The sequence below is a fragment of the Tigriopus californicus genome, chromosome 12, assembly GCF_007210705.1.
Source record: "Tigriopus californicus strain San Diego chromosome 12, Tcal_SD_v2.1, whole genome shotgun sequence".
Lineage (NCBI taxonomy): Eukaryota > Metazoa > Arthropoda > Copepoda > Harpacticoida > Harpacticidae > Tigriopus > Tigriopus californicus.
This window is the reverse complement of record NC_081451.1, coordinates 7,832,265-7,846,997: the sequence shown is the minus strand read 5'-3', so window position 1 is coordinate 7,846,997 and position 14,733 is coordinate 7,832,265. Positions and strand designations below refer to the sequence as shown.

Genomic DNA, 14,733 nt, shown 5'->3' with positions numbered 1-14,733 from the left:
TTCTCTTGGTATGCCTGGCATTAGGGCACGTTTCAACTGATTCGGATGTTATGGTAAACTATTGATTCTCTTCTGAAGCCTAGTGTTATTGCCTAGGGTACTTTTGTTTACAGAGTAATTGTTTGCTTTTTGTTAGATAAAAACCAAGACGGCAGATCCCTTTTTGCATGCTTTCCCAAACAGAAACAGGGAGTTGAATCTGATATTCAAATTCGTCGGGAGACCAAATACTGTATGAAGTTGAAGTGGAAAAAAATTAAATGAATCCCAATTTTTCATTTTAATTATACCGGAGGTTATTTTCCTCGTAGTGGTTGGTAGAGCGGGTGATCCGGAAGCTCGCCAGGGAGCTCAGCATTGTGGACATCTCCACAATCGTGAGGAAGGACTTGAGCCTCAAGTCGTGGGCCTGCACCAAAGAACAGGGTCCGACAGTTCTGCAGAGGCAGAAGAGGCTGGACAGGTGCAAGAAGCTCCTTAACAAGTGCAAAAGATACACTGGTCGGGTTCTCATCTTCTCTGATGAGAAGATATTTAGTGTGGACGCCATCAGCAACAGCAGGGCGACCCGGTACATCGCCAAGAGGCCCGAGGGCGTGGATCCAGGGATTAAGTACGTGGGCAAGACTAAGCTCCCGGCCAGTGCCATGATGCTGGGAGTTGTCGGTTCAGATGGGAAAGCCTTTCCCCCATACTGGGTTGAAGGTACTGTGGACACTGCCTAGTACTAGAACTTGATCGCCTACAAAGTCTTCCCAGCATTGAACAGGACCTATGGCATCGGAAAGTGGACTTGGACCCAAGATGGGGCACCTGCCCATACCTCCAAGGCCACCCAGGCCTACATCAGCAAAAAGCTAGGGTCCAAGGGATTCTGGTCCAAGGAACTTCAGCCTCCCAACTTCCCCTCTTCAGAAGTCAACAAAACTCTCATGCCTAAGTTTACAAGTCATTTCTGAACAATTTTGGTTTCGAACATACTAGTAAGACTCAAGTGTGAGTATTTGTTTAGTCAGTGCACGAACTTATAGCAATAAGGACGGTGCACGAGCTTCCCCCAAATCGACCTACTCTTGGTCATAGCGACTATGAGCCACTTTTGGAATTAAATGAATAAAATAAGGAATGTAGGTCTCCACAATTAAAGGAGGGTCAATTTTGTGTTATTTACTTGTAAACCGGGTCGTTTAGAAGTCATGTTGTCAAATGCATGTGTCGCTGACCATGAGCAGGCTGAAAATTTGAACTTTATGTAATGTTTTTTACATAACTTTGGACATATCTTCTATAATCTACGTATTCATCTATTCATCTATTCAACAAGATCTTGTGGTCGTTTGAAGTGCTTATTTGTCATAAAGTGAACAGTTTAGGAGATAAGAAATTATTGCTTCTCTTCCCAGTCCACATCTCTAGAAGTCCGTGAGCAGCAGATTGTCTTGTAACTCTTGTAACAGGTATTTTTGGTTCACTCGGCAAAACATTAAGGACTTAAGTGATTTTTTTGTGATTTTTACAATTCCGCAGGAAAATGGGCTATTCACAGAGAGAAGGTGTACGTTTACAGAGCACTATTTTTTTTCGTTTCTTTGACCGTTCAGGTCATTGCAATCAATGCTTGAAATTAATATAGAATCCGAAACATCGTTCGGACTCTGAAAAATCTTAAGGTCGACAGTTGACAATTGAAACGCTTTTTTTGAAAAAGATATTTGACAGGCAACACATTTGCAGCTTTTAATGTTTTTGATTACGTACCTCCAAATAGGACACAGGTACGTCCCTTGCGTGCAACCATGGACCAACAAAAGAAGAGAAAGTTGCGTTGCGTCTGTACAATTAATATTATCTAAAATCAACACAAACACTTGCCAAATCAATCCAAAGTCTAGAGAGGTAGTAAATTTTAATCTAAAGCCTCCTGTTGTTCAGCAGTAAAAAGGTTGTAGCATATAACAATGAAACAAACGCAAGCATTTTAGGTACGTTTTTCATCATAACATTTTGTAAATGTAAATTGTTGCTCTGGCGCAAACCAGGCCAAATTACTGTCTGGAAAACCATAGGAAACGTCACAGTAGATATTTCTGGATGTAGGTGATGCAACCTGCCTACAACATTCTCATTAATTTGACTTTTCAATATATCGGTTCATTTTCAAGTGTTCGATATAAATGCCAGTTTTTAGGTAAGAAATGTATTTCCTTGGCTACCCTGGCATAAAAAACATTGACCCACTCTAAAAAAGATGACAAAGACGACAGTTTTAAAATGGTCTTTTTGCATTAAAAACGATAACGAATAAACATGAACAAATTAATCAGTTCAATAATCGGGTTCGATCTTGCCGAACTCCACGACTCCGTACAGCGATTCGGATTCGGCGCAAGGGAAGGAGTCCTCTTCGTAGTTGCAAGTGAGGGTTTGTTGGTCGAACACGGTGCCGTTGCCGCAGATGAACGACCACTGAGCGGTCTCCAGGATGGCGCCGGCATCGTCCTCAATGGGCAGACAGATGTGGAAGATCTGGCAGTTGTTGCTCACATCCGCATAATAACCGTAGTTCCGAGCCTCGCAAGTGAAGTCCAAGGCCAAAGGCTGAGCCAACAAGGTCTCGGCATCGGCGGGCAGGTTGAAGGCCTGATTGTTGGGACTCTGACCATCGGGATAAACCTGAGGCATGGCCAGATATCCGGCGAAGGAGGTGCAAAGGACCAAGACGGCACAGCGGGAGAACATGTTGGATTTGAATGGATATGATGGTTTGCTCAGAAAGGAACTGATGATCTGACCAACGATTCCAAGTTCATTTATACCAAACTCCCCGATTTTCAGGGCATCCAAAAATTGACCTGTTCCGTTAATGGGTGAGAAGAGATTCACGCAAAGTTGCGAACCCTCCGCATCAAATTGTCCAGCCAGAAAGTAGAATCTTCCTTTCATCATTTGATGGCCCTCACATTCCAGTTTTGTACATGATTAAGGGACCCATTCGCGTCTCTAAAGCGCTATATCAAGTACGAAAGTATGACTCAGTGCATCTACGTAAACTCCCGTGGTTATCATTCTAGTCTCTAAGTGAATACTTTAAACTTCACAGTACATGGTTGTTCATATCTATTTCAATATATCTTAATCAAATGGCTGACTAAGAGTTTCATTGAAGATAGGAATAAGTTATCGAAAATTAGCGTTAACGAGTTTTGACATTTGCTCATCTATGTTCTTGTTCCTTTGTTCAAAAAACAAATCCTAAAAAGGTCAAAGATAAGCAACGACAGAACTAGGCGCTTTTCGGTCATCTTCATTAGCCTCTTAATTTCAGCTCTACATAGATGTGATTGAGAAACTGTGCAGAAGATGGTCAACATGGTTTCATTCATTGATAAGTTTGATGTTCATTACTTCTGTATTTGATAAACCCAAGTTTGGGCTTCCGTTATTCGTCGTTTAGCAATCAATTGCAGTAGTCTGTACTATGGAATACAGAGAACCCATCAATGTCCTGACCGACGTCAATTGAGGAAGGAAAACTCAGACTGGTTTTCAGCGGCTGCCTTCTGCTTGAATTTGACATCAAAGAGTGAATGCACAAAACATTTTTTGTCTACCAACGGTTAAAAACATGACAACTATCTTAATGCGTTAAAGTGACTACAATAGACAATAGGCTAAAGCAAAAATAAAGCGTCCGGTACAATAAGGTGCCGACATGATTTCATCCGCAAAATAAAGTTTCCGAAAAGTAAAAAAAAAGGTTTTCTATCAGCATTTTAGAAGCTCGCGCTTTAAGTAACCCGACAAACCTATCATATATTTGTGCTTTTTAAAATAAAATTAGAAGCAATCATTGCTCTTATAGAATGAATTGTAACTCGAGAGCTGGAGGGTCTTTTTTATGAATGTGAATCTTAGGCCTCAGTATAAAAAATAAAGCAATTAATACCGAGTTAGTATTTGCCAAAAACTCCAGCCCTCTTATTATCAAGTGATGAGACGGTTTCCCTTGCAGCCTTGGGTATGAGCAAGGACTTCTCTACACCCGGACTAGTCAGAGTCAGGAAATGGCCGATTGCGAACTCAGGCCTAAAACGCCTAAAACGGAAAAAAGCCTTGCCAAAGTAGCATTTCCTAACTTCCTTAACTAAAGAAGATTAGAATGCAGAATCATGAAGTAAACAAGCCTGTCTGGAATCCGGGTGTAGAGAAGTCCTTGGTATGAGACACTGAGGATTTTTGTCCTAGTTACATTTACCCATGCCATGGAAATGAGGAAAACCAAAGAGCCAACGAAAAATAGTTTCCGTCAGTTGTTGCGAGAGAAACGGAACAACAAAGGCCGCTTTGGGGGTCGAAGGAAAAACGAGTAACATAATCTTTTTGTTTTTGAGGGAGGGCGTTATAAACACTGAACACTCTTTGGAGATGTAACAGGATAACAGTTCCTATTTGATTACTGTACGTTTCAATTCGCCGGCAAATTGAAACGAATTGAACTAGGCATGATGTAGATTGGTTGGTTTTTTTTTATCAAAAAAATTGCTCCATACTAAGATGTCGGCTCCAACGTCGACTGTTTGTGTTCCACTCACTTTTCAGGTCTTCCAGCCTTTGTTTTGGCAGAAAAACAAAAACGAAAAAGCGCGCGAAATTCAAACTGAGAGCCTCCCTCCCCCCCCNTACAGCAGCCTCCCCCCCCCCCTACTCCGACGAATATTAAACGGAAGCAAATTAAATAATGAAGGAGTCAGAGAAAAAAGAGAAAAAGGACTTCATTATTCGAACTAGCCTGGATTCTCGAGGGCTTGAAGGTGCTCTCAAAATGCACATTAAGCCTCTGCGGTCACTTGAATTGACCCTTAATCCTTGGTTGGGACAAACCTCATGGATACTCTTGAAGACGTACAGTACCAGATACCTTTTGTACCTTCTCTAAACACTGCACAATCCCAACTTTTGGACTTTAAAACAATAGACTTGTACAGAGTTAGCATCGTGACACTACCCCTTTACTTAAACGTGCGATTTAGCCAACCACACATTTGAAAAGCCTTACTCACTTTCAACTGGATATGCTCATTAAACTTTCCATCCTTTTGGAGGACTTCACCTAAATCTTTCATAGATGAGACCTGCTCTATATCGTTGCCTCCATTAACTATGAGTGGAGTATTCAAAGGAGTTGACCCGAAGCGAATTTCATTCTGTTCAGGGCCATATTACTCCCGATGAACCAAGAATATATTCAATGGAAGTCCTTTACAAGGTTACTGGAATCTTGGCCATTCCTACCTTATTGTCAAATGAAATTCAAAAATAGCCAATTGTTTAATAATAGTTCAATATTTCTTTATTTGCAGTCAGCATTATTGAATGAAGTGTCTCGTATTTTAAGAGCAATGGGACCTCTTAGCAGGGAATTTGGGTGTATTCCAGACACACACCTAAAATTGGTTTACATCCATTAGTGTTTCGGCATCAGTTTGAAAATTTATAAAATATTCACCTCTGGATGATTTTGCCGGATCATCTGCTGTGTCATCAGTGAAAATGTCCACTCTGAAGGGTTTGTTACAATCTGTAAGAAATCAACTTTGTCGTATTCAAAGCTAAGAAATAAGAAATCGTCTCTAAATCTTCAGTTTTTCAGTTATGTTTCAAACATAAAACAATCATAATTCAGTAGTTAGGACTTTTTTTGAGACATGGAGCAGACGCAAAAAGAACCAGGATATGGTGACTATTGGTTTGATCAGCTTAGATAGTACTCGATATATGCCAGGGTAATGAATGATAAAAAGTTCCATCCTGTAAGAATAGTTTTCCTGGCAATCAGAAGTTGCATGCAGATTCTGCAGTATATAAAATCTGAGCGGCATGCCAAGAACCTTGTCATTGGCCGGCCTCCCCCAAGAGGGCGCTGAGATGCAATTGGATAGAAAAGACCTGTTCAAGGCGTTCATGCCACCTGACATCCCATGGAAAAATACAAACAATCAGAAGTTGTATGCAGATTCTGCAGTATGTCATATCTGAGCTGCATGCCAAGAACCTTGTCACTGGCCGGCCGCCCCCAAGAGGGCGCTGAGATGCAATTGGATAGAAAAGACCTGTTCAAGGCGTTCATGCCACCTGACATCCCATGGAAAAATACAAACAATAAGAAGCCCTGATGCCTCAAGAGTCCACAAGTAATACCTTTAACCAGGCTGGCCTGGTAGCATTTTTCGATACTAATCTTTGAAAAATAGCATCGTTTCAAGGCTGCTGGCATTATAATTTTTTTCTTACCATCGGTCTGTTTTTTGGCATTAAACTAGCATTATTTGCATGGTCAAGCATTGTGAAATCTTGTCTGACATTTTAGCAATTATCTAGCATTATTTCACTGAAAAAATGACCAAAAGTGAAGAACAGCAAAGAAATCTCACAAGGGAACTAAATTTGGGCGGTTTTAACAATGTTCTTTCATTGTATCCATTTGCTATTCCATGAAATTGATACGCTATAACCACAAAGTGATTTCCATTGGAATGTTTACTTTGAATTGAGCAAGCAAAATGGTTTTTTCTAGTCGCTTCTCAATTTAAAGCCAAATTTCTGTTTGGACCCAGACTTTTGGAACATTAAAAAACTGTTTACTACTGTGGATTGGCAAGCGCAAATCAAGAAATTGATTAAAATGGTCAGTGCGTGTATGAAGGCTGAGTGGCAATCCTTAAGTAAATGTAAGTGTGGGTTAATTTCAATGTAGTATTTAAATAAACATACATATTTTGTTTATTTTCATTGTCTTCCGAAAAGTATTTCCTTTCACACATTTGAGGTAAACCAAATCACAAGTTGAAAAAATAGTTAAAAAATTCAAAATAGAAGAGAAAGACAACAATTGAGCTTTATGAATAAAGACACTTATTGCTGTTGGCTCTGAAGTGCGAAGCACGCAACAAAAAACAAACTATTTTATTGTCATGATCTAATCTCATTTGTGCAAAAATCTTGTTCAAATCCTGAAAAATATATTTTTCACTCAAACAAAACTTTTGTCACTCTTCATTGTCCACTTAAAGTCTTAGGGTTTAAAATAAGGAGAAAAGCATTAACACAACTGCATCAATTTTAATTGCTAGGTTTTTCTTCAAATTTCTTGTATCTTCCCTTTTCTCTAAAAGTGTAACATTTCAAAAAGTTGCCGGAAGATATCCTGTCAAAGAATACGAATTATAATTGAGTTTTGAAACTGAAATCCTTTATGACCACCATGAATAATTTGTTTTTCTTAAAAAAGGAGCATTATTCTAGCATCTTTGAATTCCACTTTTTGTTTGTTTATCACGGGCTTTTCTAACCGCCACAGGGAATTTAATCCCCAGTACTATTAAAATGCATGGCTATAAATTGTCTATTTACTACCTTTTAATCTTTACTTAATATTTGGTTTATCAACGAATTTGAGTTGGCAGACCGAGCTAGTCCTTGAATGTAGGGTTGATCTGGAACGCTATATGGTAGCTGAGTGGTCTAATGGACCCGATAGAGGCACGACATGGTTCCCCAGAGGGCGTGGGTTCGAATCCCGCCTTCGGAGAAAAACCTATCTAAAAATTTGTCCAAGTCTGACTTGAAAGATGCAACCGGATCAACAAGGCCTACGTATTCCCTACGAATATTAGAGGGAAGCAAATCAAACAATGAAGGAGCCCGAGAAAGAAGAGATGTGGACTTCATTGTTCGAACTAGCCTGGATTCTCGAAGACTTGAAAGTGCTCTCAAAACAGTGTTCTCTGCGGTCACTAGAATTGACCTACATTTTCTTTTCTTTTTATTAGCACTTTTTAGCGTCGATTTTACACGAGCTGGAATCGCCGGATGAAAAAAACCTTGCCTGCCTGCCTCTTACACTGTCATGGAAAATACAAACTGAAGCAATATTGGATAGCTTATCAACCACACATTATGCTCACTGAACCCACGTTTTGAGGCATCCAACCCCAGAGTATTGCTTTCTGATGCTGCCCCATTCATGGTAAAGTTTGCCAAAGATATAAAGATCTTCTTCTCGGAGCTTTGGCATGTAACTTGCCTTGACCATGGACTGCAGTGGGTGGATGGCATTGTCACAAAACTAACTCTTTACAGGATTTAACAGCCTCACATCAACGGAGAATTTTTTTTCACTGAGGCCGCTGAAGGACTCCCCAATCTGTTGTCGTAAGATCGTGCGGAAGTGGTTAAAACGTCTTTTTCAGTACTGATGGAAATATCAAAAAAGATCTTGGTAGTTTTTAGCCAAGTAAGTGTTTAATTTGAGCTTTAAAGAAGCAATGTTCCTAATGATTTTTAGGTGGAAAGTTGCTAAGATGTGCTAGAGTAGTTACTTGGAATCTTCATGTGGCATTTAACCACCATGCCAAGAAGCGTAAAACGAGTCGAGAAGAGACGACCTTATCTAAGAATCCAGCTTCTGATTAACTGCAAGCCAAGCTGTTAGACCGACAAAAAGTGCGGTTGTTGTAGAAAATTATTCTCTGATACTTTTCAGAGTTAAATTAGAATTAGCGAGAATGCAGGTTATATAGCATTTAAGGAAATGTTTTGCAAGCTCTTTTTGGCATTTGGTAAGCTCTTACCTTCACAATGGGCGCAGAGACAAACACTTACCGCAGATCGGCGTAGACATTTTTGATTCATCAACAACATTCAGGACAGTGCCACAAAATCTCGTCCGAGTGGCCACGTTGGTCGATCCTCCGCATAACGCACTTGCTCCTCCTGGAGAAGAAGTAAAAGGTGATAAAAATCATAAAATAGATCAATTCAAGGAGACGTGGCTAGATATCCACCCCCTCAGCGTTCATGGAGCACATCTAGGCATGGAAGCCGTCAGGCCCGGAGAGGAAGGTTTATTTTTTGAAAATAGTGTGTGAGCAAACCTCTACCTTATGCTCAAAAGCATAAGGTATATTAGCCAAATGAGCCTTATTCTTTGCCTGTATGTAAAAGTAAAAAAAATCTTAAAATATTCTCCGCTATTTTTAGATTTTTTTGGCCAATGTGGTAAGAATGGCCCTCAAGAATCTAGGTTAATCAAAACAATGAAGTCCACTTCTCGTCTTTCTCGGGCTCCTTCATTGTTCAACTTGCTGCAAAAAACACAGGGAATACAGTAACCCGTGCTTTGAAGCATGTTGTCACTCCTTAAGTAAAGATATATGCTTCCCCAATGCTTGTGAGATTAGCCTAACACCTCTCCAAATAGTTAAATATGAATAGTTTGTTATTAACAGTTATCATGGAACTCCTATTTAACCTGTCTCAATTATTGAAAAAAAATATTAACAATAGGGGCCTCCAAATGGCTCCTTCTGCGCAAAAAATTGGCCTCCAACGGCGCTGCCTTTTTTTCGTTTATTCTTTATTAAGCATCTTCAAGATAAGGGAGCAAAACTTAATTGCATGCCGAACCAAGCGGATATTTTTTCAATTTACCGGCTTGCCTAAGCAAACAGTATTCCGATATTGAGCCAAGATGATTGTACGTTGACCAAACTACACCAAACATAGAGTTTTGTAACACAACTAATTCGAAATCACTTGAATATTGGTAATTCAATGTGCTGTTGGTGCCAGCAAACTGATGTTTGTCTTATTAGTAGACCTAAGAAGGGAAGTTAAAAGCCTACAACCAAGGTTTTTACTTTTTTCGGTCAAACAAATTATCTAAATTGTCTTTTTTTGGGGAAAACAATAAACCCTTTTTAGCACCTTTCTGGAAAATTTCAAGCTCACTTGTAAAAATGGCAGAGTTGAAATGTTATGTTTTTGGTTGCTGTTGCAGTGGTTTTGACTTGAAAAACTGAAAATAAACTTGACATATGGCCAGAAATATGAGCAACCCTTTTAATGAGACACTTCACTTCACACCAAATCCGAAACTAACTTAATTGACAAAAAATCTTACGACATCTTACTTTCTGTTTATTTCACAAAAACATGCATTTGCTTCATTGCTATAATTTTTTAATAAAGGAGAAAATACGATATCATCTTTTAAGCACGTTTTTAACAAGCATTACAATTTTTTTACCATTGTTGAATTTTTTTACTGTTTTTTCACCTTTTTATGACTGATTTGCTACATTTTTTCCTACCCTCTTTGTTCTGCTCTGCTACTTATTTCTACCTTTTTCTGAGGTCCACTCATTAGCTATCTCTCCATCCACGAAGTGCCCCAAATCAGGGTGCCCAGCGACAGGTTTCCATCATTTTTTTACTTGACTTGCCCTATTGTCAGGGCAGTAGTAATGAAATAAAGAGTAACGGATTGACAGTAATAGTTCCTTTTTTCGAAAAAGGAACTATGATCACATTACATTTTAATGTGGTGTAATTGTAACACCAAAAATAAAAATTACTTGTTACTCGTTCCTTTTTTCACACTCCCGAGTGGCATCTAATTTTTCGTTTCTCTCTTGGCAACTGAGAAAATTTGATGCTTTTAGGCAATCTTAACAGTAATTGCCACTTTTTATATTTTCATATGTCCTTTGAGGAAAGAAGATCAGAGCTGAAAATTGTGTTTACTTTTAACAAGAAAAAATGCCTTGATGATAAAAATCTTGTTGTATTTTCATTGGTTTATTAAGTAATTATTATAAAGTAATTGTAACGAGCAACAGTTATGTAACGTATTACTCTTTTTGACCAAAGTAATTATAACTTTAATCCGTTCCTTTTATTGAGGAATGACTAACGCCCTGCCTATTGTCTGCCAAGTCGAGTTGTCACGTTTCAACCTACCCTCAATTCCAACGTAATCTTTGGTGCACATGTTGTCGACAAAACCTTTGTTGTCATTTTTTTGGTCCAAGGTAAACGAATTGGCATCCTCGCATTCCGAGTACTGAATACAACACATTCCGGATTCCTGTCGGATGCAAATGGAGTATCTGTAAAGGAAGAAAATCGCACATTTAAGACGCCACGCTTGATTCACGTTTCAAGTGGGTAGAGTAGTACTGTTGATTTCGCAAATGGTTGTCGTTGGTGGGAATGAAGTTGAAGGTGGTCAATCTTCCCGTTAGTCCAACGTGATATTGAAGGCACCCTGACGCCGTGGGGCTAAAACGAAAAACATGACGTTTTACAGGGTGCCCCAGAAGCCTTTGTCGGTTCCGAAGCAATGCAAAACCGCAACTATTTCAAGCCGATGGAAAAAAAACTCTCAAAAATGTATTCTTAAATTATGTAGACACCAACCTGACCCAAAGGAATGTTTTTATTCGCATTCATCCGCAAAATTGTTCTGTGACGACAAAAAAATAAATTTGTTGTTTTTCATCATTGCAAGCATGTTCAAAAACCGTAGCATTTCTTGAATTTTATCTCGTTATGAGGCTGTTGGGAAATTTATCAGATGAATCAACTGCCAAGCAATCAGGACTGCTAAGATGCACAAAAGTGGGAAATCACCGATCACCGATTAACAGCACTGGTTGACGATGGCAAATCAATTATTCATGTATCTATAGTGTGGTTTTTGGTCTTACCAAGCAATCAAAATAGTCTAAATCAAATTCAAAGCAGAAGAAAATGCATCAAGCTTGAAATTGGTTGAATAGATAGATTACAATCTCTTGGAACTTTTACCATTCAACTTATATTCGGAAATATGGGTTTGGGGATTAAATTTATTTAAAAAAAAAATTCTTTGGCAAAACTCGAAAATCTTACAAATTTCAAATATGCTTGAGATTGCAGGAATCAAAGAGTCGAACTTCATGTTTTTTGTCTGAGCAGAACAATTTTGCAGATCAATGTGAAAAAACATGTCTGTTAGGCGGGTGTCTGCATCATTTGTAAGCACTTTTTCGAGAGATTTTACCTTTGAGTTGAAATAGGTGTGTCTGATTCTCCATCGCTTTGGACGCAGTAAAGGCTTTTGGGACACCCTGTATAGGGACAACTGACAGGTTTATGAGGTTGAATATGAAGATGAATAAACATTCGATCTTACTGTCCGGCTGTATTACAAGGGATTTGAGTGACTTTTATTTCCCACATTCGAGCTGAAGTTTGTGCGTCAAAGTTAAAATCCAATGAGGCCGTGTCCGATGCCAAACAACCCATATCCACATACACTAAAAAATGAGTTTGTAAAAGGCGACGATGGTTATCCTGAGAGGAGATTTCTCAAAGTAAAATTGTAACCAAAAATGAGGGCTTGCTTTGAAATGAAAAAAAAAACTGTTTGCGTGTAAGGCAGTACGTAGGTACTGTAAAATAACTCTTTAATGTATTTTAGGTTTACATTTTGCTTTTTTCATGTTACTTTTGCTTTGGATCTTTAAACTACATTGCAAATGTTTTGAAAAATTTCTCATAAAGTACAATTGCATGCAAATACTCAAATTTGTCACTCACTGTGTTGCCCTGTATTTAAACCACAAATAATTGGAGCTCGGAAGCCACTATTTGACTAAAGAAGATAGCGTGAATTAAAACCATAGAAAAGCTCTCAAAGTAAAAATAGATTCAAACACTAATACCGTGGCTGTAAACTCGTCGAGACATCGGCCACCCTCTTCTCCAGCTCCATCGTTTTCAATTGAATTTCCCGTTCCCAACAATGTGAAGGACTCGAAATCCAAGCGCAGCATACAAACTCCTAAAAGGAATAGATAGTTAGTAAAACTCACTTACCTCTTCTTGCTTTCGGAGTGCTAGATTCAGTTTGGTCGAATTGTCGTTTTACATACTTGAGTCGCACTTGCGAACGGTGTAGCTCAAACTACTGGTATCGGTGAGGGTGTTGGGGAAGTTGGGGTTCCTCAAGTAAGTGCAGTTCTGCGTGATGGTATCCCCGGAGTTGGACACAAAAAATACGCAACAAATGCCAAATCTACAAGGATCCGCTGTGGTTAAGCACTATATCATGAACCCCAAGTGAAATGGTGTCTTCAACATCTCCCGCGATATTTGTTGTTAAGTATTTTCATCAATGTTATTGAAGGTCTAAACTTGAAATGCAAGGGCTGTCATAATTGAACACACTTCTAGCGCATTAGCAACTTCAACAAGAACAATAAACTTTGGCATTTCACAACTTGATATGGCATTTCCAAAACTGCACACCAGAAATACTTTGAATTTGGTGCACCTGTACATGAAGCCTTTCAAGTCTTCTTGTTCCTGTTGAACTCAATAATAAGCTAGATGTACATATCATACTCATTTCGGGTAACCACAATCAAGAGAGAAACCTGTATTTTGGAATTGTTGGACAACCATGCACTTTTCTTGATCTTCAACATTAGATAATTAGATTAAGTTTTTGCAGAAGAAAATGGGATGAAAAACTAAGTTATCACTATTAGAAAACAATCGAAAAATGTCATTGACATGCCGTGGTCAATGACAAATTCAGGTTACTACGATCAAAAACCTTACCCTGATGCACAGTTTCCGGCTGGCGATCCTCCTTTTGAGGAACATTCTGAACTGGTAAAACAGGTTCCATTGCGTCGAGTGGATCCAGTGTTGCCACTAAAACAAGATAGTAAAGGCTTTTCATATCAAATTATCATCACGCAAGATGGAATAGGTCAACAAGTCAAAGATGTGAAAACCTTTACCAGAAATATTACCCAAACATGAACTGGCTTGTAAGTTCATCAATGTCGAACTAAATACAAACATATTACCTGGAGAAGGTGCTGCTGCTTCGGCAACCGTCATTGTTGAATTGAACTATATTAAAGAGGCTGAAAACTGAAAAAGGAATCATTGTTTAGCTGAAATAGGTACTGGAATTTGTGATCTTTCAATTAAAAAACTAAGAATGCCTCATCGTTAAGAACATAAAAGTGAAAGTCAGTTGAATATATCATAACAACGAATGGTTTATTGCATCATTAATTTGCATCATGGGATCACTGGATTGATTCCGCCTGCTTCGATTAGGTTCATGAATACTTTCACTACTACAATACTTCAGCCCATCTTAAGGGTTTGGCGAAAGTTATTGAAGTAAATCCACTAGTTAATGGACTGATACCGGACTTATTTGAATACTTTTTTCGTCTTGAACTACGGGTAGTTTCATGCCCAGTAGCGTAAAGGAAGTCCGCAAAAAAGAACCACAGGATATCAAAAAAAAATTCTGGAGTACCTGCATATTTTGGTTTTTCACTTCAGAAAAACGTTGAAGTCACTGGCAAGGATATTTTCATATTTTCAACTGTGCATAAAAGTCATGTTTGATCAAATGTTGAAAATTTGCAATTTGGTTTCTAGCAAACAAAGTCACCCTTACTTGCAAAGGACAAGCTAATGCCACATATTTATTAACATGCGGCTAGAAAGTTAGACATTAGTGTTTTTTTCGAAGTTAAAAAACACTCATAAACCATTGGTTGAAAAATGTCTTATTATCAGGAAACCTTGCCCAAATCGTTGAAGTTGAAATATTCAAAGTTGACTTTTCAATCAATCCCATGTGAAACCACAAGCATTGCAGAACCGCTGATTGATGAGTTGTCCACTGCAATTATCTTGCTCTAAATAAGGCGATCAGAATGCACTTTACCTTTTCCTTGCCGAGTAGAAGTCTTATTTTCTTGAGCGGCTGCAAAGCAGGCAACCAAAAGTAGAAACAAACTGAATTGGACATAATCAAGCAGGTACATGGTCGGCAATTCTAGATGTTCCAGTGCTCGTCTCAAAGGATGGAGA

General features: G+C 38.8%; 2 protein-coding genes across 2 annotated transcripts; both read right to left on the bottom strand.

Annotated features, from left to right (window-relative positions):
• Positions 1 to 2,207: 2,207 nt before the first annotated feature.
• Positions 2,208 to 2,891, bottom strand: LOC131891841 (U-scoloptoxin(01)-Er1a-like). Its single transcript, XM_059241513.1, has one exon. It carries the CDS (start codon positions 2,737 to 2,739, stop codon positions 2,326 to 2,328), a length of 414 nt encoding a protein of 137 aa, XP_059097496.1. The 5' UTR covers positions 2,740 to 2,891; the 3' UTR covers positions 2,208 to 2,325.
• A 2,433-nt stretch (positions 2,892 to 5,324) lies between these two features.
• LOC131891648 (uncharacterized) lies at positions 5,325 to 14,733 on the bottom strand. The gene is made up of 12 exons (XM_059241277.1): positions 14,588 to 14,733; positions 13,704 to 13,770; positions 13,450 to 13,545; positions 12,759 to 12,901; positions 12,549 to 12,667; positions 12,424 to 12,478; positions 12,017 to 12,140; positions 11,020 to 11,121; positions 10,801 to 10,949; positions 8,662 to 8,772; positions 5,507 to 5,578; positions 5,325 to 5,444 (listed from the first exon to the last, which is right to left on the bottom strand). Exons 1-12 carry the CDS (start codon positions 14,685 to 14,687, stop codon positions 5,410 to 5,412), a joined length of 1,173 nt encoding a protein of 390 aa, XP_059097260.1. The 5' UTR covers positions 14,688 to 14,733; the 3' UTR covers positions 5,325 to 5,409.

Bases quoted from the DNA above. Each gene is read 5' to 3' on its own strand.
- LOC131891841 (XM_059241513.1), bottom strand. From the start codon at position 2,739: ATGTTCTCCCGCTGTGCCGTCTTGGTCCTTTGCACCTCCTTCGCCGGA.
- LOC131891648 (XM_059241277.1), bottom strand. From the start codon at position 14,687: ATGTACCTGCTTGATTATGTCCAATTCAGTTTGTTTCTACTTTTGGTT. The intron at 13,771-14,587 runs GTAAAGTGCATT...TTCCTTTTTCAG, and splicing joins TTCTACTCGGCAAGGAAAAG to TTTTCAGCCTCTTTAATATA. The intron at 11,122-12,016 runs GTAAGATCGAAT...TTTTCGTTTTAG, and splicing joins CCTTGTAATACAGCCGGACA to CCCCACGGCGTCAGGGTGCC.